Source organism: Maniola hyperantus, chromosome 3, assembly GCF_902806685.2.
Source record: "Maniola hyperantus chromosome 3, iAphHyp1.2, whole genome shotgun sequence".
In the NCBI taxonomy this organism is placed as follows: Eukaryota; Metazoa; Arthropoda; class Insecta; order Lepidoptera; family Nymphalidae; genus Maniola; species Maniola hyperantus.
Window position 1 is genome coordinate 12,500,227 of NC_048538.1, and position 23,912 is coordinate 12,524,138.

The 23,912-nt window shown below is 40.1% G+C and overlaps 2 protein-coding genes across 2 annotated transcripts in view; one reads left to right on the forward strand and one right to left on the reverse strand.

Annotated features, from left to right (window-relative positions):
- The first annotated feature begins 6,228 nt into the window (after positions 1 to 6,228).
- On the forward strand, positions 6,229 to 17,998 carry LOC117996203 (zinc finger protein 850-like). The gene is made up of 5 exons (XM_034984234.2): positions 6,229 to 6,561; positions 7,220 to 7,366; positions 7,456 to 7,536; positions 7,900 to 7,980; positions 10,571 to 17,998. The coding sequence occupies exons 1-5, from the start codon at positions 6,421 to 6,423 to the stop codon at positions 14,834 to 14,836; spliced, it is 4,716 nt and encodes a 1,571-aa protein (XP_034840125.1). The 5' UTR covers positions 6,229 to 6,420; the 3' UTR covers positions 14,837 to 17,998.
- Positions 17,999 to 20,704: 2,706 nt separating this feature from the next.
- The window catches only part of Tob (Transducer of ERBB2), a 63,417-nt gene continuing 60,209 nt past the window's right edge, over positions 20,705 to 23,912 (reverse strand). The window contains exons 3-4 of the mRNA XM_034984286.2: positions 23,567 to 23,658; positions 20,705 to 22,743 (exon numbers count right to left, since the gene is read on the reverse strand). Of these exons, the coding sequence (XP_034840177.1) occupies positions 22,387 to 22,743; positions 23,567 to 23,658 (449 nt within the window). The 3' untranslated portion in view covers positions 20,705 to 22,386. The remainder of the gene's footprint in view (positions 22,744 to 23,566; positions 23,659 to 23,912) is intronic.

Below are 23,912 nucleotides of genomic sequence, written 5' to 3' on the forward strand. Positions count from 1 at the left end.
AATGGCATTTTTGTTGTAACTGCACTCTGCACTGCATACCTGTAGGTCGATTTTGTAAAACCTGCATCAATCATTATTACAATCTCAACAATATCACGATCGCAATCACCTCTGATTGGTTGACGCCCACTCACTATTGGCTACAATGCATAGTTGCTACAAGAGTCGCACAATTTCAGCCAATCACAACAATTGAGATTGTAATAATGATTGATGCAGGTTTTAGACAATCGCCCTACTGTTGCAGCAAAATGCCATTTTAAATGCAGCCAAAAACAAGAATTGCGATTATCGCAATGTGATAATCACAAACTTCCGTGTTAGAATTCCTGATAAAAAAATTAGGGTAGATATTAATACCATCATCATGATCAACCTATCGCTGGCTTACTACTGAGCACGAGTCTCTTCGTAGAATGAGAAGAATTTGGCCATAGTCCACCACCTTTGAGAACATTATGGAGAACTCTCAGGCATGCAAGTTTCCTCAAGATGTTTTCAAGTGATATTAATTAATTGCTTAAAATGCACATAATTCCGAAAAGTTAGAGGTACGTGCCCGGGATCGAACCCCCGACCTCCCGAATAGGACCACCTGGACATCTTAACCACTAGGCTATCACGGTATTTTAGATATACGAAAGAAGTCTATAGGAACTAAAAGGTACCAAACGGAATCGTAGCAGTTTGTCAGGCCAAAAAAGCGCAGATGAAGGCAACCCGATTTTCCTAGATCGCACGTCATGGGTGGGTACAATCTAAAAATACCTTAATATAGTACTTATCTAAACTAAATAGGTTGGTTACCTACACAACCTTTTAGATTTAGACACAGTTCTATTTGTGGTATAAGTAAGTACAAGTCGCCGTCCCCGGCGAATAAAACGATAACCGCTATTACCATCGTTTTAGTGTTATGTGATTTTTGAGGTCTACGGCGCCAAATACATCTACCTAATTTTTTTTGTAATTTTTTTGCCGTTATTTATAAAGTTATTAAAAAATACAACATTATTCCTATTTTTTTCTAGTACATTGTGTAAATTGCAAGACAGTGTTAGTAAAATTTTTCCATACTTATCACATGGCAAACGCTTTTACAATTATATTCTCGTTCAACGAGTTGACAAAATAATTTCTAAAAGCAGTTATCATTTTGTTCTCGTAAAGAAAAGTTTAGGTATGACGACTACTATTTCTTTAGTAAAATCGTTTCATTAGTACTGAGCAGCAAAATATATTGCCATACTTTTCCGTCATACAGACTAGATTAACGATAGATAGTGATAGCGGGATATGATGATGGTAATGTTTGTGGTACGCGAATTAGTACACTCGATAACATGCATAAGCAATTTTTTGACTTAGATACATTTTTTAAATAAGAATAGCAAGCAAACGAGCAGGCGGTTTACCTAATGTTAAGTGATTACCGCCACCCATGAACGTTTGCAGCACCAGAGGAACCGCCAAAGCGTTGCCGGCCTTTCAGTAATTTGTTGGTCCACCCCTTGAATAACTACATGTTGTAATCTATTGGGAAGGGAGTTGATTACTCGGTTTGCATGTGCGTGGAAAAAAGGATTTGGCATAACGGGCGGTCGAAGTGCACCAGGCACCCAGGTGGTGAGGGGGAAATTGCTTACGGTGGCGTGCGGTGCGGTTGTAGAAAAATCAGTCAGAAACTCTTTGGCAATGTGGGCCAGTGTATCATCCGGTTTGCACAAAGATGAAAACGTGGAACGAAAGAAGTTGCCTTGTATGGCTTTCGACAGGGACCAGAACGCGTAGAAACCAGGAGGCATTGCGACCAATTCTATCAACGTGCTTGAGTTTTGCCCTGGCAATGGTATTTTTGAGGATCTAGAGCGGGTATTTATTTTTTCTAGATTGGCGGGGGTTTGGGTGGTAGTTGCATTGTGCTGAACACCATGACTGGTTAAGGTTGGCAGCCCTCTTACAAGTTCCGTTAAACCATTTCCGTGCTCGCTTCCCGGTACGTGTTAAAGATTTGGGAATGAAGCAACGGCTACAGCACAGATGTTGGGGTCATTTTCAGAAAAACAAAGCTGCCCTCATAGGTATGAGGCGTAGAATTCGGGGTCGATCGATAGACCATCCCAGTCAGCTGATTTATTGTGCCATACTCTACGGCTACCGGTACCACGCGTACGAACGGATGATGGAAGCTGCACGATGGTCTGTACCAAGCAGTGACCAAAAGTCCCTAGTGGAGCATCGACACTAACTTGGTAGCCGTTAGGGTGAGTGTTGAGGGAAAGATTGAGAACAGAGGTTCAGCGTTTGTGGTCAGCAATATCGGGAATCTTTGTTGGTACAGTAACCAATTGGATAGCCAGGACAAGATTATGCGCACACCTCCCGGTATAATCAGTATCCTACGTGATCGTAGTCATTCCACACGGTGGGAAATAAAGTTACCTAGGATCATCACCTCGGCGGAAGGAATATGCTCCAATACATAGTCCACCGATATTTTGACGCGGTCAAAGAGTCGGTCCGTCTCTACGTTACCGCGCTATGGGATCTGTACAGGCACGCGTAGACTCGGGTTTAACCCCGAAGTCCACGCGTAACCAAAGAAGAGACAGGTCCCCAACCTCTAGGCTGTAGAGGCGTTGACCGCAAATATTCCCCTAATATACACATACACGCCAGCACGTGGCAAAAAGTTTGCAGTTTTTAGCCGGGGTAGGTTAGATAAGAAGTATCGTCGGGGGTGAGATTTGGGTTTCAGTTAGAAAGAGTATAGATGGTTTTGCCGTTTCAAGGTGGTGGCGAACGGCGTTTAGGTTGGAGTGCAACCCTCTAATGTTGTAAAAGTTCACACAGAGTGTGGAACGAGGCACCGCTGTAGAACGATTCTTTCTTCTACTTTTTGGCATCATGTATGTATACTAGGTGACCGGGTTAGCGAATAATGCAGCAATGGTTGTCTCCTGGTCAAAGACATGGAGTCAGCCGCTCTCGATTACGTAGGTAGAGTATGTTACTGGCACGGGGGACGGAAGGGTCACCAACCCAATCCGTTAAATGACCGGCGGCGGCGGGACAGCCTCCTAGGTCGGGAATCCTAGGTTCGGACCCCCTACGGACCAACGCGTGGCCAGCAGACACCCGTTTCATCGGGTCTCCCATCGGGTGCCAATATATCGCGCCTATGAATACGAGAAGGATTAATTAATCTCCACGATGGAACCAATGGCCACAGTAATTACACCATTCGGGAGATGGGAGAGGGAAAGTCTCTCCAGCTCGCAGCCGGAACGCATGGAATGCTTTGCGGCTGGATACGACTGGAGTGTGGTCCCTAGCCAGGCGACTCAGCCAGGTAGTATCCTACCACGAAGCAGACATACCTTAGAGATTACGCCGTGCGGTATTAAACACAGCGACCCATAAATGGGACTGGCAGCGCCAGAGCCTCGTTAGATAATTGGCAGGGTGCACCACGGGCAGGTGAGGTTGACTTTGGCCACTAAGGTGGAATTTGGGCCACTTCCAACCCAAAACAGTAGCTTACAGTGGACCTCTGCCACTAATAATAATTTGTAGGGAGTCAAGAAGGCGCCCCGGGAAATGCCAAGAGCAAGTACCGAACGGGCGCCCTCCCGCGATTCGGTCCATATAACCGAGAGGTTGGTGGGGCCATGGGAGGTAGAGGGTTGTCCCAGGACCTCTGCCACTAAACAAGGCAGCTTACACGCTGATCTTATGAGTCTTTGTAGGATAGAAGTCATCCCCAGTTATTATTATCACTGACCTTTACCACTGACGATAGTTTTGATTGCAATTCTAATGATTATGATGAGGAAGATCAAGAGGATTAACTTTTTTGTTTTAAATTTTTAACAAAGCAATAGCTAGTTACCATAATTTTGTTTTATTGACTAAACCGGAATAAACGTATAAGGATGTAATACTAAACAAAACATATTCAATATGAACCAGAATAAAATGGCAAGCTATCATTATTTTCATTATTTTGGTTCCGAGTATGCATAGAATATAATTGTAAAGCAATGTAGCAATATTTACTGTCTCAACAATGTTACGCGAATAAAATGGTAAGTGTACATTAGTAAATTTAGACAACATGATAATTTTATTAATTTCTTAAATTTGAAATATCTTTAATAATATTAAATCTAATTAAAATTTACCAAAACATAACGAAAGCTAAAAAAATTAGCTCTCATTTGAGCCATCTATCTCTATTCTGAGTCTATTGCTTTGCGAACAATTGTCAAAAATCAGTTTTTTATTTCTCCTGAATAGTTGAGTTTTTCCGATTACCATTTTATTCGCCGGGGACGGCGAAGTCTTCCCGGGCAGAGTTCACATTCGCAACAATTCAAGTTTTGCCTGTAACATTGGTACGGTATGCCTTGGTTACATACTTACCTGGGAAACCCATCGACAACATCAATATCATATTCTGAGTCCGACGAGTAGAGCTATTTTGTTCTGTTTAAAAGGTTGGCAGCAAAATATAATGATACTTTTGTCTAAGACTTTTGTTTATTTATTTAATGCCTTTTATCAAGAGCTTCCAATATTTTATTTTAATTAACACAATATCAAGGTTATAGAAAAAAATATCTACTTTTACGATAATAGAAAACAAAAATAAACAAGTGCACCTAAAAACTTTAAAACTTCTTACATTTCAAAATATCCCGCCATAGAACATAGCAACTGACAGTTTGACAAGTTTGTCGAAGTTTGAATTTGGCGCCGTACTTTTTATGTACACAGACAGAGATGGAGGATGATTTTCAGATAATGTAAACATTTTAGATCTTTGACTTGTAATTTTTTTTATATATTTTACAATAATAATGTAGTAAATTAATAATATATAATATTATTTTTATATTAAATTAATCATAATATCCTAATAATGCCAAGTGTGTTTGTCTTTCAGTCTGCCCGTTTGTCTGTCTGTCTGTTATAGTTCCCGGCAGTTAAATAGTCGCGTCTGACCTACGATGCGAGTGTGAGCTCGGTAGGTATTGTTACTTGCACTCGTATATTGTGTACGAATGTAGCACTCACACTAATGCAGATGATGAATGCGGGGTGCAGCGTGGCGCGTGGGCTGGTATGTTCGCTCCTGTGTGTCGTGCGCCCCCCTGATGCAGTAAAAGATGTTATTGCGAAGCGTCTTTCTGTTATTGCCAATGGCCTTCATACCATTGCACGCTCCTGCCGCTCAATCAATTTTGACGAAATTTCATACAAAGTTAGTTTGCATCTCAGAGATGAACATGAACTTGAAAAACGAAATGGTACTGTTTATCCCGGAATAATCAAAGAATTCCCACGTGATTTTAAAAAACTTATGTAACAGGGACCAAATCGCAGGCATCATCTAGACCTTTGATTCTGCGTGAAATATTGTAATACTAGATGATGTTCGCGACTTCGTCTGCGTGGATTAAGGTTTTAAAAAATCCCGTGGGAACTCTTTCATTTTCTGGGATAAAAGTAGTCTATGTACCTTCCCCGGTATGCAAGCTATCTCCATACCAAATTTCATCAAGACTGGTTAAACGGATGGGCCGTGAAAGGCTAGCAGACAAACAGACAGACAGACACACTTTTGGATGTATAATATTAGTATGGATAGTATGGATATGGATTAGTATGGATTATTAGTAGAGTGGATTTTGTTTTTCCGGTAAAACTTTTTCTTATATGGAGTTAACTTAGCAATCAAAACTTTTATAGTTACTCGTATTATGTAAATCATATTAATTAACTATGAACGTCATATTTTATTAGCGGTAACATAAAATTAGGTAGGTAGGTATTTCAAAATAAGCGTCCCTAACAAAAAGGCCTTCAAACCCTATAAATCGTCTTGGAAAAGAGACGATAAATTTGCGCTCTCTGCCCCGAAGGAAGGACATAGGATTCAAAGATGTTGATGGTCATTGATCATTCGTCATTGTTAGGTATATTGTGGGCCTTTTTACTGTAAAATTAACTTACTGTAAATTATAATAAATTTTATGGATACAACGAATTTCCAAATCCAATGAAACTTAGTTTTGAGCAAATTAATGATAGCTAAGACTATTAGAAGAAAACAAAAACTTTGGTCTACTTAATATAAATTTTTTGGGTTTCTGACCCCTGCAAATTGTTCCATTTCGATGCCTCGATGTTGGTACGCCTGACGCCAGATTACGCGCACATGCGCAGAACGACAGGTGGTCGCGAGCCGACCCAGCTATTCCGACCGAACATCGACTTCTGCTCATCATCAGCCGCTATCGTGCTCAAGCAAGAACGATATGCAGTGCTTTGTGTTCAAGTGGTCGTGGTGACATGGCGTCCGAGTTTTAAGTGTTTTAAAAGGTGTTAATGCATTAAAAGTTTTGTTTATTTACAATGAATGTGAATTATGACCGTGTTTGTAGACTGTGCTTGTCATCTCGATGCGAATTACTACCGATATTTCCTACCACCAGTTCGGATGACTCGGATCCTCCTGTCCTCGCTTCGAAAATAAAAGACTGCGTGTCAGTGCAGGTACGTAGTGCATAAAATAAGCGTAGGAAAGAAGTTTCTGGTGAAAGTAGACCCTTGGTGTACGTGAGAACTCGTCATCCGGCTCAGTTCGCATAATGACAGGCAACGCTGCGTCTAGGTGAAGATGTCGTAAGAACGTCCACCATTTTGTAATGCTCCACAGCTATCGCTCGACTCGTGGCCGTGTCGCGTCGCATTCCGTGCAGCCGGCCCGGGGCAGCTCGCGTGATGAGGGCCAGCTTTTCACATAATCGCCGGGGTTTGGCGAGGCGGGGGTCTAGGCATCGCTAGCCGGGCATGGCGTTGGGCAGCGAGCGTATTGATTTATCGGACGACCAGGGCAGTGCAGCTCGTCCCTCGAGCGAGCGTCGGTGTCGGCGTGAATGTCGATGTGTGCGTGCCTATATCGAGCGGTAACCCTCGAGGGGCTCTCTCGTCGCTGGCGGCTGGTTGCCACTCGGCTCTCGACTCGTTCCTACTTACGGGCGAGAGTCGAGAAGCTGTCGCTCTGCGTCGCGCGGACATACCTACGCCTACCTACTTAGTTTCTCCTCGCGTATCTACACATGAGGCGCGGTTTCGGCCCATGTGTAGATAGGCAATGGAATGCGCGCGTTTTCCTCCTCAGTACGATGATTGTCGCCCATTATTTTTTCAGATAAGCGAAAATGACATTCTGCCAACCAATGTCTGCAGGAAATGCATGGATAATGTCAACAACTGGCATATATTTAAGGCTGTGTGTGATAGGAGCCAAAACAAATTACAGTCTCTGACTAACAAGGAAAGCAGCCAACTTGAAGAGGTGGGTCTTTGTTTTTTCTGGAATGGGTTTAGTGTTGTTAGCTGTCAACTGTCTATGATACCAATAACATGCTTATTATGTTTTTTCAGTTAAATATAAAAAGTGAGCCTCTATTTGATGAAGCCTATGATGATGGAGTGGTCATTGATGGATCATACCCAGACAGTGAGGTGTGTATCTGGCAATTTCAACTTTAATACTTTATCAAACTTTGTGAACACAGTTGCACATTGATAACTAAGTATGAAATTGTTTTGATGAAGTTGAGACTTGTTTTAGTGTCAAGGACATTTACAGCAGATGCCATGTCATCATGCTGGCATAATAACTAACTGAATAATAAATCTGTCTGTTCTTTTACAATATTTTATTTAGAACAATTATTCATCCTTTAAAATATTATTTAGATTTTAATATAAAAAATATTCCTAATTTCCTAGCAAGGACAGAAAAGTTTTTTTGAGAAAATCTTGATAAACTTACTTAGTTTTGTTAAATATAATTCTCATAATATATTTTGGTATGAATTCCAGAATGCTGGCCCATCAAATAAATTGCAGCCAGAGGGTCCCCCGATTTTGGCTTCGCTGGGACTTACACCAAGAAGTGATAAGGTAAAGATTAAGTACCCTATGTTCTTATCACTGAATGAGACACACTTTTAATGTACTGATATGCTATTCCAATGTTTAATATGACACTTCAACTCTGTTTTATCGATACTTTTACTTCAGTGTGCAAAATAAATAGGACACTAGTGTGAGAATGGTTCAATTGAATTAATTTGGTCCACAGAAATATATAGATCCAAGAATGGACTGGCAACGTGTACATGCTATATTGGACATGGTCCAAGAAGACGAAGTTATTGACTCTCTGCAATCTATAGAAGAATGTGATGTCGTACATCAATCAGACCATGACTCTGAGACTGAGGTAGATCTCTCGTATGAATCAGTGGCCGACGACTATGTGGATTACAAGAATGGGTACTTGTGTAAGAACAGGAAAGTTATATTGAAAAAACCCAAACTAACTCCGGAGGATACAGTTGCTAGAATCAAAGAGGTTTCCAAACTAAGCAAGCGAAGCTTTGTATCCAACAAGCATTGTACTCAACCGAGAAGTGCCTGGCAAATGCTTTTCACTGATGACTTGCTAGACCTCATAGTAGCTTCCACAAATGAAAGGATAGACATGAGTACTAAAAAGCCAAAACCCACAAATCTTACCGAGATTAGAACATTGATCGGAATATTGTATTATCATGGCATTATGCGACCTACACATCAAAAGATCAGTGAACTCTGGCACGAGGAGTACGGAGCTATTTGCGTAAGAAATGCCATGACGTATGATAGATATAAGTTTCTTCTCGAAAATATGAGCTTTGATTGTGAGGATGATAGCATTGTCCAGTTTGATGTGATGAAACGTTTGCGAAAAGTGTTTGAAATATTCGCGCTCAACTGCAGAACTTCCAAAGAAGTGAGCAACATGGTTGTCATTGATGAAATAATATTACCAATTCACGGCCCTTGTCCGTTCCGTTATAACATCAAGAAAAAAAGTTTAAAAAATGGCATTAAGTTGATGCTTCTAATAGATCCGGTAACTTTTTACGTCACAAATCTCGATGTTATAACTGACCCGTATTTCGGTTGCGATGAAATAGCTGCAAAGTTGGTGCAACACTTGGCAGGGACGGGAAGAACGATCATCATGGACAGCTGGTTTACATCGGATTCATTGATTAATCGATTAAAAAATGATTATAACCTGTTTACAATAGGAGCTCTTCATCCAAACGATGAGAACATACCACCACTTTTCTTATCACAATATAGAAAAAAGAAGACTTTTATAAGTGGATTTATGGACCAAGATAAGACTTTAAGTTCCTATGTGAATCAGAGTGCGAAAGTTGTCAATGTCCTAACTAACGATCCTAAGTTTTATAAGAAAGGGAACAGCAGCCATACATCAGTGGTTTCTTTTTATAAAAAGTATCATTCTTCTGTACAAGTCGTTGATGTTTTGATGCATTACTATACTACAATGCAGCACACAAACGACTGGACTCTTTCGTTATTCTTCATGCTGTTGAACATTGGTTCTGTCAATGCTCAAGTCATATGGAGTGCGCACGACCAGTCCCACGTATTGCAACGCCGTTTGTTTATAAGAGAGTTGGCGTTAAGTTTAATGGGGACTAAGGAAAACATTATGTATACACCTGTTATTGACGTCAATTTTAAAAGACCGAAGTTTTCACTACCCGAGCATGCAGCACCTTTTTATAAAAATCGACGTCGATGCAAAATTTGTTTCAAGTCGAGTTTCAAGAGAGATCGGAGAACAAAACAGTTTTGCATTAAATGTGGAACATTCATTTGCAAGGAGCATACTGTCAATCTGTGTACGATTTGTGTAGCTCCTTAAAAATTATTTATCTTTAAAATATTTAAATAGTATAAGCAAATTAATCAATTAATTCGTTTTCCAATTATGTGCAATTGCTATTTTTAGAGTTAAAGTGAAATCATATTAATATAAGTGAAATATTATATTGCATTGTTATAAATCATTGGTATTTAGGAGTGATGGGTAATTTAAAATAGTAAAATGTATATCTTTTATTCATTGTTAAAGTATAGTTTATTCTTTGAATAAAGAACATAATATTTTGTACTGAAACTTTTTTTTTCAACAACATTAGTATAAAATAAAAGTAAGTGTGACATTAAAGTAGATTCCACGAGTAGATTCTATAATATAAAGCATAGTTTTAAAAACTGAATATACTACTACCCAGCATGCACTGCAATGTCTCTTTAATTTTTATTGCACTACCTATAAGTATGATGATAACTTTCACGCAAGTGCAAGTAACAACTAGACAGCTTCAACTCAATCGGATGAACAATGCGCGAATGCAAAGTATGCACACAAACATTAATTTTACCTACATCCTAATATTATATTTTAAGAATAAAGTTTTTGTATAAAGTAATCATTGAATCCGTTCAAGATTGGTAATAATAATACATTTATCATAACAACGAACGAATTTACAATTTAGATATTGTCTGAGTTGAATTTCTAAAGATGTAACATATACATTCATGGATCTGTAATTCTTTATTCTGATCGAAATTTCGGAACTCTAAGGCCGTCGAGGTTTCATGTCGTATATAATTTCAGGGCATGGATAGTGAAAAGGACGAGGATTATGAAGAGGAAGAAGAACGCGAAGAGATGACCGAGCAGCAGTCTTATAAAAATGTGCCTCAAATGCCTGAAGTTTCTATCACCGTCATGCGCCCAACTGGGGAGACACTTCACGCTCGTCAAGGTATTCAACAGATCGCCTCTAAGGACTGTCTCGTTTGCGGCCGCTCCTACAGATACTCACACAATGCACGCAGACATGAACTGGGTGCACACGGTTTCGACAGATACACTAACAAAACTACAGCAAAGAAATCATCATACAGTCATATGCTACCCAAATTTAGGCCTAATCCTTTCAATCCTAAAGCACGATTGATGCCGAATCCAATCAACCACAAAATGCAATACATACCAAAACCTGTCCCAACTAAAATGATGCCTCAGAAAGTTGTTGCACCACCAAAACCTATTCCAATTAGAACCCCTAAAACTCAGCAGAACAATTTACCATACCCCCTTCGCATCAAAGCTTTAAAAGACCTGCAAATAAAGAAAAAGGAACCACAAATATTGAAAACTTTACTTACATCGAAGCCTGAAATTTTAGTGTCTGAACCTGAAATAATAAACTCTGGTCCAGAAAGTCCCGAGACATTGATCTCCGAACCAGAAATAGCATCTTTTCAAGTGGAGACAATTCTATCAGAGCCAGGTGGCTTTATTGATCAACCCCATGAAGATGATGAGATGGAAGATGACAATAATCAAGAACAGAATTATGACACTGTTGACATGGAATCTGATAATGAAATAGAAATCGCCCAGAAGCAAGAAAACAATATTGATATAGAAGAGAATCACATCGGAATTGATCCTGAAGAACTAGCACAAGAAGACGATAATAATGACGAAGGCGATCATGAAAAAGAACGTATGGAAGATAATATGGATAGTCAAGATAATATGAGTATCGAGAATAATATTAATGCAGAGCTCGATGCAACCGCTAAAGATGAACACGACGAAGATAACGGCGAAAAGGAAAATAAAGACCAAGATGCAAATAACGAAGACAATGAAGATGACGAAGATTTGCCTCCGATGAGCATTGCTCCTGTGGTCGAAATTAATGAGGATTTACAAAACAACTCTTACAACAGTGAAGGTAATGAGGAAGAAGACCTCGACGAAACAGTCGATCCCAATGACACTGTTGATGGTGATGAACCAACAGTAAAAGAGTTAGATCCAAATAAAGTGTATGTTACAAAATCACAAAGAGATTTCATTTTGCAATATCGTGATATTATTGAACAAATCAATACCAAGCTTTGTCTCTGTTGTAACAAAGAACATCCGCGTAGAAAAGCGGTAATACAACATTTACAGAAAAATGGACATAAAGTTCCTAAACATACATGCTATAATTGTGTGGTTACATTCACTCACATCGGAGCTTTACTCAGCCACATGAGAGCTAACACTTGCACCAATCTGTGGAAAATAATTTACGATGAAAAAGGCATCCCCGATGATATGGTAGTGGAAGATGATGAAGAACCAAAAGACGTGAAGGTTCAATATAAAGACATTCTCAATGCAAGATCTTATGCGTGCAAATTGTGTCCAGCCAAATTCCAATTGAAGCAATTTATAATGAAGCATGTTCTAGATGTTCATGAAGATGGCCAATCTCGAGTCCCTCATTCCTGCGTTCATTGCGGGTTACGATTCAAAGAAAAAAGTATCGGTAAAAAGCACATTCGCAACGGAGATTGTACTGTTTACATTGCATGTGATTTATGTTCTGAGAAATTCTCGTCGACGCACGAATTTAACGAACACGCCGTAGCCGTCCACGTGGGCCACTTCGACCCGGACAGTCAGAGCAAGTGCGTCGACGGCAGGCCGACGGACTGTCCCATATGTGGAAAGAAGAACAGCAGCTATCCTAATTTGGTGAAACATTTGAGAGCGATACACGACGATGAGAAACCTCATCACTGTCAACATTGCGATGCCAAATTCGAACAAGCGTCCGAAATTAACAAACACATTTACATGGAGCACTCCAACCGAATGCTGGGAATGACCGAGCCCGACATGTCGCTCGTGAAGGAGGAGGCCGAGGAGTACCACTACTCGTGCACGGAGTGTAACGCCATCTTCGAGACCGTCGACGCGTGGACCGACCACCAAGTCGCGGAACACAACCAGATCGCTCACCACTGTGACCAGTGCGAGAAAAAGTTCTTACGTCCGTCAGAACTCGCCGAACACAAAAATACACATCTCCGAGTTAAATTCTATCCATGCAGTATTTGTTCCAACTCGTACAGCTCTCCACAGAAACTCTCAGAACACATCCAACAGGCCCACTCCAGTGCTAGAAATTCAGATAACGAATTTTACTGCGATATATGCGTACGATCGTTCAAGAGTCGTCAGGCGTTTTCTAATCATATGCGTATTCATGCTAAAGTGCCCACGACTAATAGGAAACCTGGCGAACCGAAGAGCTTTCCACCTCAGATAATAGGAAAGCCCATCAAGCAATTTTCAATGCAACCAGGATTCAGCCCATTCGTGCCGAACGCCCCTTACTGCTGTGACATTTGCGGAAAAGGATTCATGCACAAGAAAAACATATGGAAGCATAAGAAGGTGTTGCATGCAGATATTCTCAATGACAGAGTCGATAGCGAGGAGAATACTATGCACGCATCTACCGAGGAAGACGATTACAATGTGGACGAAAACGGCGCAATCCTGTCGACTCCGCAGTTCAATAGTTTCAACTTTACAAACATTTCCAATAATATGCAACAGACATCACAAGATGCGCTGCCATACTCCTGTGACTTATGTTACAAGCGCTTCCCGCTTAGAACGAGTTTGTGGAAGCACAAGAGAGCAAAACATGGAATCGCATATGGTTCCAGCGCAAATGGCTCTGAGGGCCAGCCGGCACCAACATCGTCTGAAGGCAGATCGAGTTGCACAATATGCAAAATCTCATTTGCCGATAAGAAATCTTACTACCGTCATAGAAAAAACATTCATAAATCCTCCGTACAGATGTGCAAAATTTGTGGAAAACCACTCAGCTCGACGTTAGAACTTTATGAGCATTTGAAATCGGCGCATGCTCGTGAATTGTTGGGTTATGACGCCAACCAAGGAACGAGTAAGGCTCAAGAGGTCGTACAAGAGGCGGAGCCAGACTACGACGCAGAACAAGATCTGGTCGACCCCGGTGCTGAGTTTCAAGCGCGATATCCTTGTGATACTTGTGGCAAACAGTTCGTAGGGTTATTGGCTTTGCAAAATCATCAGTGTATCAATCAGATAACATCGCAGCCGCAAACCTTCGACTGCGAAATATGTCACAAGAGCTACACTTCGATCGCCGCTTTGAAGAGCCACCGCGGCTGGCATCTGAGGTCTCCCGACGGTAAGGCGGCCGCGAATAACACGGGACTTTGGATGCCTCAGAATAAAGTCACGACGAAAATAAGTAAACACGAGGTTACTGAACCTATACCGACACGCGCGTCGCAACCGACGCCGACTACCAGCGTGCCAAAGAGGAGGTTACCCCCGGAAGTGGAGGTGACAGTGGTTAACCCGAATAAAAAGTTACGGTCCGATGATTCTATCGAAATGGAACACCAGAATAACTTGTCCAGTGGGCCCGAAGATAGGTACTGTAACATTTGCGACAAGGAGTTTACCAAGCGAGCTGCATACCAACGTCACATGGATGAGGTGCACCAACCTAACTCTGTGTTCTGTCCAGTTTGCGATAAGAGCTTCACTCGAAAATCTACGCTTATCGTGCATATGAAGAAACATTACGAAGGAGGGGAAGGGACGTCTAGTTTAGCTCAAATGGAGGATGACGGACACGCGTGTGACGTTTGCGGCTCTCAGTTCGATAGTGTGAAGGATTTGAGTAAGCACAAGGCCTTGCATCACGCCGAGGACTCCGGCGGCGATTCGGACGACGACGACGGCAGCACGACGATGCCGCAGCCTGGGGAGTTCACGTGCGGGCAGTGCGGGGACGGCGTGGCCACTCCGCGCGACCTGATCGCGCACCGCTCGATGCACGCCACGCCAACTAAATTCTTCTGCAACATTTGCAAAGTGTACTTCGCACGCGCCCTCGACCTGTCCTCCCACACTCGGGCCAGGCACTCGGACAACGAGAAAGTGTTCTTCCCTTGTGCCATGTGTGACCGATTTTATATGAACAAAAAGAGCTTGCAACGGCACATTGAAATGATGCACTGATTGCTTCAAGTTGCAATCGGACCTGCTCTAAGTTCAATCATAGGGAGGGACATTGACTGTGACTTAAATGGAGGTTTCCTTGTAGGGCCGAGTACAGAAATCATAATAGAAATAGAAGTGTTATAAGAGCGTAAGATTGTGGCTGATTCAATTGTACACATTTTCGGCAATCGACAACACAGTCTCGGAAGGAAATATTCTCCTTTAGAATGATCGATCTTTAGAATGAGATTTCGCTTTGTTGTCTCTGTCACTGACTTTTGTCGGTCTCAACGACGGAGATAACGCTCTACGAAACCGCTATCTCTGTCTTACAATATTTCCTGCCGGATACTGTAATACAGCAGATAACATTTCTATTTCGTTTATAGATTTCTGTGGTGGCGAGACTTACGTGATATTAAGTGTCATTTCTAATTATTGTAAATACGATTGCCAGTGATTCTCGCGAGTGCAGTATAGTACGCGACAGGTTGAGATGACAATCGGGGAGGAAACGCCTCGCACACCCCCCGCGCTAACCCGGTGCGGGTGACGTGCGGGTGCATACCCCGATTGCCGTCGCGGACTATACGTGACGCGACGGTACTGAAGTATCCTTTACTATACGTTGTCATTCCTTGGTTGCCATTGGGCAGATAGAGTTTTAATGATCCATCTTAATTACTATGTTAGGTCTTTGCTCATGTATTTTGTTATTTATTTTTTTCAATCCATTTTAATGATTATTGTTAAGAACTTTGTTTTTTCATTCACAATATGTTTAATGGCTTTCTCAGAGCTGGTACGGAAACAGTGAATAGGATTAGTTACTATTATCATTATAAAGCTTCGGTAATTAAGTGAAACGATATTTTATCTTTTCTATGTTTTATTGAATATTGGAATCGGGCCAAAATTTTAAAAATAGTCAGTATCAGTCACTATAGTGTTATAGTGTTTATGTTTGTATGACATGAGGTCTATAATATTATGATATAGTTTACTTAGGACTTGAGTTTAGTTGTAATTTTATTTCATTTTAGTGTAAATATTTACTTAATTGAAAGCTAATTAGGAATTTGATAGGTTTGAAAAAGAGGAAAGGATTAATTAAGTTCTATTAAAATGTACTGATTATTTCATAGCAATTTCAAATGTATATTTTATACAAACTAATTTGACCACTAAAGGTGTATATCCTCATCTATGGTTATTTTTGAAGTTCTTTAAAGTGGCCTAAATAATTGGACTTTTTACTTTCTATGTCCGAATTAATCTGTACTAGAAAAGCACAAATTGTTCAGCCAATTGGACTGACTCGACGCATAAAAATATATACATTATTAAAAAAAAATATTTAACTATGGCTGTTTTTAAACAAGGATTGATCTAGCAGTACCGACGAATATAATATCGCTTATTATACCAAAGTAATTTTACCTTCGAAAACTTAAACATCAGTTTTGAATTTTAATATTTTAATGACAAACCGTGCCAAATTCTGTTAATATAACCTTAGACAAAATTATGTATAAGCAACACTTTCTGTCTTTGAATATCAATCGGTTTTATGTACATAATACGAGTCTATTTTATCCTAAATGCTTTTAATACGCCTCATTATATTGTAAAACTTATATCCAAATAGCTGTTCATCAGATAATGAAATCTGAATTTTAATACAAATATTATACACCACTCTGTTTAAATTATGTATGTATGATATTTCTATTTTCACACATAAAGATGTTCTATTTCACGAACACCGTTTGGCTATGTTTGTGTGAGTACATATATACACACTGTTATAGTGTGCGTGGCGCTCAGTTTCGACCATAGGCATATAGAAAACAAGTAGACATGAAATACCTACGATTTTACCTAGCCTTACCTACACGCACAGCACGCAAATGTACTAATTTACCCATTGTTCGCTGCATACAAAATGGCTGATTTCGGTAAAGTTCGGCTCGCTTTATTATATACTAGATGATGCCCGCGACTTCGTACGCGTGGATTTAGGTTTTTAAAATCCTGTGGTAACTCTTAAATTTTCCGGGATAAAAAGTAGCCTATGTCCTTCCCTGGATTGCAAGCTACCTAATGTACCAAATTTCGTTAAAATCGGTTGAACGGTTGAGCCGTGAAAAGCTAGCAGACAGACAGACAGACACACTTTCGCATTTATAATATTAGTATGGATGTTAAAAACGTATTAGTGTCTCTTTCTTATAAAAATTTAGCTAAGCTAGAAGAGCGTATTTCCAATCAACTAGGTACTTTATATTGAACATTAGGGCAACTCTCCTTTACTCTATGGTTTCAACCGCAACATGGTTTACGTTACGCACACAAATGGGTTAACGCTTATAACTACACTCACTACTACAACCAAGTTTGAGCGGTCGTCGTGAAATAGAACATCGAAAGGTCGTCGTACAGTGTGCGCAAAATAAGTAGTCCAATCTGAAGTTTGCGCATGTCATAGACTAAAGATTAAATATAGAAATCTCGTCTAATCGAAATACGCGGCCTGCGCATTGTACAAAAAGTACACTTATTGTACAATGCGTAGGCGTGTTTTGATTGGATTACTTGTTATGCGCCATGTACAATAGTGAATATTAATAATAATTAGTGTTTTTTAAAATTCACTCAAAATATAATGCATTGAGAATGCACTCGCCATTTTTGCTATGATTCAACTGCCATATCATAGGACTAAACTCGTACTTTTGACATCACATTTAGGATATCAAACAGAGCAAATATTAGGGCGAGTGTAGTCGCAAAATTTTTGCACTATATATTTTTCACGATAAATCTGTTTAAATAAATAAGTTTATATCAAGTGGCTTATTGTTTGCAATTATATTAAAATGAAGATAAATTATGAAGAGTATGAATAATGTTGACCTATCGAAAAAGGATTTTTATGTGAAATCATCGTTTGTGTACAGTTATTACAAAATATTTTTTTTGAATCGAAAACATTATTATGTCAGTTTTTTAAATATGATGTATAAAATTGTATTTGGGAGAAAATATCAGTGTTTAATTAAATCTTTTTTACATAGCTACTATGTATAGGTATACTCGTTTTATTGCCCGTATATATTTGTCCATAGATGAGGTTTATTTTTGTCATCTTTGTGGTTTCAATAAAGTGACTTAATAAAATTTCGGCCTTTTTATTCATTTTTTTACACTGTAGGTTTCAACGTCACTGGCAGGCGTCAAATGTTAGTACATTTGACACAGGTAGCCCTAAAGTAGCCCTATTTTTCTGATTTCACGTCACCATAGCCTAATATCTAACAAATAATCGATTTAGGATTAAACCGAGAGTTCCCTCACTCTAGTTCACTCTGCTAGCACTGAATGAACTTTCGCTGGCAACACACGATCAAATTTACTGTCAAGTTTGCAGCGGACTTGAAGCGGCGTCCAGTCAACTTGACGGTGTAAGACTATCAGTGTGCACTGTGCATGGTAATCTTGACGGTGTATGACTTTCAGTGTGCATAGCAAACTTGACAGTAAACTTGATGGTGTATGACTATCAGTGTGCATTGGGCAAACTTGACAGTAAACTTAATCGTGTATATCCAGAGTAATATGATGAAACCAAATAATATGATTTTATTGTGTTGTTTCCGGGAACATAAAATTATAGTAATTAGGTAAGATATAACATTATTATCTACGAGTACTTGCGATTGTAGATATGGAATTCAGATGTTATCTTAGAAAGCTCGTTAGTTGCTTACTAAACAAAGATCTCCCAGGAAGATTTCCATAAATGGGAGCTTGCTCCGGTGGTTCACTTCATACATTAAAAACCATATGCAAGCAGTTGTCTTGGGTAGTGCTAGAAGTGACTTCGTGACTATACCCTCAGGAGTACCTCAAGGGTCCATTCTAGGCCCCCTTTTATATAACGCCTATATATTTGACATTGGAAGCTGCTTCCACCATGCGCAATACTTAATGTTTGCGGATGACAAAAAAGTTTTCGCCAAAATACGTTCCATTGAAGATTGTTATAAATTACAAAAAGACCTCAATGCCTTGACAGAATACTACGCAAGGAACAGGATCTCAGTTAATGTTAAAAAGTGCCACCATATAACTTTGACTCGTAAAATAAATATAATTGAATTTGACTACATAATCAATGGCACAAACTTACCCAGAGTGACTACCGTTAGAGATCTGGGTATCCAAGTTGACACTAAACTTTCAATGGATGTCCATATTGATATGGTAGTAAATAGAGCTTACAAACAATTGGGTTTCATCAAACGGGTAACCCGTTCTTTTAGTAATGTGGAATGCATAAAAACACTTTACTTCGCGTATGTCCGGAGTATTCTAGAATATGCGTGTAATATCTGGTCGCCTCAATACATAATATATGCCCATAGGCTTGAAACCATACAGAGGCAGTTTCTTAAATACTTAGCTTTTAAAGACTTTAAAAAATTTAATAGTTATGAGGAAGCGTGTACTCACTACGGTATCGGCTCACTGGAACATAGAAGGGAACAATGTGATATGTTGTTACTGCAAGCAATTTTAACCGGCTCAATCGATTGTCCTAGCTTACTCTCAGCCTTTTCATTTAATGCTCAACCTTTAAGAACGCGTCACACGCGCCTTCTAAATGTTCCCAAATCTAACTCAAATTATGCGCGAAATTCTATAATTCCACGCTTGGTACGTACTTATAACAATCAGTTCGCTGAGTTTGACTTATTTTACCTATCAAACAATAAATTTAAAAAGGAATTAAGAAACTATCATCATAAAACAAAAAAAAAAGTAGCTAACATCTAAATATGCATGCAATCATACACTCCCATTTACACACACACACACATGCACACACGCTCACACATACTCATAAGCACACACTCACACACGCATACACACACACATACAATCATACACACACTGTTGTAATTTTATTTTATTATTGTATATACCTACATTTATTCTAACTCTATTCTGTTAAAATAGTTTAATTATAATTTTAAGTAATCTCTTTTGGCCTTCTGTTATACCTAGATTTAAATTTAAATAATAATTATGTATTTGCGCTGTTGATTACTTTCAAATAAACAAAATAAAAAATAAATAAAAAAAATAATATTATTCGGTGCACCTAGAATGCTCTTTGACTCTGCCGTCGTTCTTTACAGCGACACGGTGAGGAGTCACACTAACGACCTTTATGTTAGTACTACTATTTTACTTACTACAGCTACTACTAGTTAGTTTAGGTACTATTACAGCACGGGAAATTCCGAATATTCATCACCGCGCAGCGTCAAAGTGGGTGATCCACCCGCTGCGCGGTGAAATAAGACTGATACATCCAACCACCAGGGCCCAAGCCAAGATGGCAGGCCCTAGCCGAGAAGGCTTGAAGCAAAACACCTGGGCACAGCGAAGGAGGCAAAGCCTCGAGGCCCGTACCCCTGTCTGGTCGTTCTGACCAAACGGAGATGACCCAGACATCATTCCAAATATTTCCGAACCATACATACTATAGGAGAACAATTATTGCGGGCTGCAACTTGGCTCAGTTTTATTACAACTTGATATCCAGAACACTATTTTTGTTTTAAAATGTTTATAGGTATCTACTAAAATTAGCTAACATATAGCTTATAAAGATAGCTTACATCCCGGAGATGGATATAGGGTACTTTTTAGCTCGGAAAATCAAAGAGATCTCATTGAGTTTTTTTATAAAACCTAAGACCACGCGGACGAAATCATGGCCATCAGTTTATCGTCCTAATTTTGGCTGTTTTGTGATTCTGGTCAATACCTTGTGGGGAAGTAAGGTAGATAGATGAGTTAATATAAACGCTCGTGTAGATTGCACAAAACATTTTAATATAAACTTAAAAAGTCGTACAACAATATGAAAAATTATTATTGACTAATTATTTTAGCGGACAGGAGAACCGCTTTAACTATATTATTATGCAAATATATTACTATCTTTAACACTTCCATCGAATATATCTTACAAAAGAAAGAAAAATAAAAAGTATCTTTATTAATAAAAAAATCTCATTACACTAGTTGTATTATATTAAACTTACATTATAGATTTTATCTACAAAATACTGTAGCGTGTTGGCCAGTTTTTCAATCGAGTTCCTATAATTACGTTACGTAATTTAATAAGAATAGGACATTAATAAAGTACATATCATTAAAGGTACTGAAATCATACAACTAGACTTAATCTAAATCAAAATATAAAAATAGTAAAAAAATAGTTGCACATCTCCGTATACAACTTGTCATTGTTGTGCATCTAATCTTTAACGTGAATCCATACGGTGTGCCTCCAACTTAATTCAATATTTATATTCTAATAATTTTGAAGCGAATTTTACAGTTTTATAAACGTATCAAATGTATGTAATTTTGCCTAGACGTGCACTCAGTGTGGATCCACATTGGCGAATGACGTGTGACGTCACTGGAACAACCGACGGCAGCGTCGCAACCAACGACAAGCTGACTACCCGCATAGCGCATATCGCGTACCTAAGCACAGTTACCTATCGCTAACATCGACCTCGATTGAAACACTGAACTCAATCGCCGAGTGAAATATAAAAAAGATAAATAACACATAGAACTTTATTTTCCATGAATTTGCATGCACCCGTTAGATTATGAATTGAGAAATATTTTTTCTATCATTTATCCATATCCATGTCTTTTATAACAATATTATATAAATATACCATACAGACTAAGGCCAGCCGCCGCGGCGCGGTCGGCAGGCAAATGTACACGAGGACTAATATCTTCTTAAAAAAATACTGTTAGATTGAAACGTAGCTAATCCTATAATATTTTATGTATATCATAATTATTATAAGGGTACAATCGTACAAGTGAAGATTACACTAGGTGAGATCTCCGACGCCTTCGGGCGGCCGCCGCGCCGTCCGACCGCGTCCGACCGGATATGCAAACATTTATTACTCGCGTATAATACATACCAGTACGCTATTTACTTAGATAGTATGAATTTCATTTTCAATATTAAAAATACGTATAATTTCTCTATTGGCCTTTCGTATCCACGTGAAAAATTAGACAATTTGCGTACGAATATATATTATAATGTATACATATTTAAATATTAGTATTTATTTAGATCGGAGGACGTATGTATACAGGCTCGCTCTAGAAGGTACGTCGTCGTAAGCGCACGCGGCCTCTCGGCCCTTCGCTCCCTTAAACTACGAATATTATATCGATATCGAACGAAGACATCTAAAACTCGACTCGGCTTTAAATAGTACGAAAATAAATCGCCGGCGAGTCGCTCGGCCGATTATCGCTCCTATCGATAAATTTACACATCGACGTAACGAACGAGAATACAAAAAGTTATGGAAAATCGTACGGATATCACAAGCGGCGGGCGGCGCGGGACGCCCCCGCGGAAAATAAAAAAATAAATCGCGGCGCGCGTCTCTCGTAAAAAAGTAAAGACTCTATGAGCGGACCGCGCGGGCGGGCGCGGCTCAGTTGGCGAGCAGCAGGTGCGCGGGCGGCGCGCCGGGCGCCTCGCGCCGCGCCAGGAAGTAGGCGGCGGGGTCCGTGGCCGGCGACAGCGCGCGCGCCGCCAGCTGCTGCTGCACGGCGCGCTGCTTGATGTAGTTGCTGAACTCGGTGGGCGACATGCGGTTGGCGCGCTTGCTGCTCGTCTTGAGCTTGGTGCTGCCGAACTTGGTCTGCGCGAACGTGGCCGTGGTGAAGGTGAGCGGCTGCGCGCGGAACGGCGGGCCGGGCGAGAAGGCGGCGGGCGCGGGCGGCGACGGCGCGGCCGCCGGCTCCACAGGCCGGAAGCACTGCGCCTCCGGGTTGAAGGCGCGGGTCACCTGCCGACAAATAATGAACTTTGCTGACTTTCTGGCTTTGGCTATTAGCCCTAAAAGCCGTATGAATCGTCTAGAAAAGGATTTATACTTATTCAATTATCGAAATATGTACTGGTAAAAAACGTTCAATAAGCAAAACCTGACGATAAGTAAGTACCTACCGCGAAATTGAGATAAGCTAAAATTCAGATAAGTAATTTGATACGCTACCTAGTTAAGTGCCTACTTTACCTACCTATCTGCTACTTACCTTATTGGATTACAGTAGGTCTATGATAAATCTATGGGATTACAAAGCCCTGATTGACCATGGCCAGAGGCTTTAATTCGAATGTGTCACATGATATGATAATGTTAGGAGTGCCATTATCTACGCGGCCCAAACGCCGAGGAGAATAATGTCGCACTGAAATCCGCTACATTTCTCACTACCCTAATAGGGAGTACAATCTACATTCCTCAATAAAAATAAAGCTAAAATAACGAGTGTAAAATATGTAAGTGGAAGTAGGAGGTTCGATCCTGGGCACTCGCCTCTTACTTTTCGGAATTAAAACGCACATAGGTACCCTATGTGCGTTTTAAGCAATTAATAATATCACTTTCTTTATAATGGTGGAGAATAACATCGCGAGGAAACTTGCATGCTTGACCGTTCTCCATAAGCCGGCCAACCTGTACTTGGTCAGCGTGGCGGTCTATGCCCTAAATCCTTCTCATTCCAAATCCTTCTCATTCCAAGAGGAGACCTGGGCTCAGGAGTGGCTCGACGATGGATTAATCATGATGACGTTCGCCGAATGAATCGAAAGGCGTACATTACCTCTCGGTCGGTCCTTTCGTCCGCAGCGCGTTCGTCGCTGCTGAAAAGAACCTTCACTGCGCCCTTCTCTCCGATGCGGTATGACACTTCTCCTGCAAAAAACAAATTATACGCATGAATTTGAGTCTCAAGAAAATGTCTTATAGTATTTGGTAGACTCTAAAGAAGAAAGAAAAAGGAAAGCAAGACCAAAGAAAAGGTGGATAGATTGCGTGAAAGAGGATAGGCGTGTAAAAGGGGGTGGATAATGCGTTGACGGATGACAGAAGAGAGTGGAAGAAGAAGAAGACATGTTGTGCCGACCACACATAGCGCGTAGGATAATTTAATATAATTTCCTATAGAC

Bases quoted from the DNA above. Each gene is read 5' to 3' on its own strand.
- LOC117996203 (XM_034984234.2), top strand. From the start codon at position 6,421: ATGAATGTGAATTATGACCGTGTTTGTAGACTGTGCTTGTCATCTCGA. The intron at 6,562-7,219 runs GTACGTAGTGCA...TTATTTTTTCAG, and splicing joins AAGACTGCGTGTCAGTGCAG to ATAAGCGAAAATGACATTCT. The intron at 7,537-7,899 runs GTGTGTATCTGG...TATGAATTCCAG, and splicing joins GATCATACCCAGACAGTGAG to AATGCTGGCCCATCAAATAA.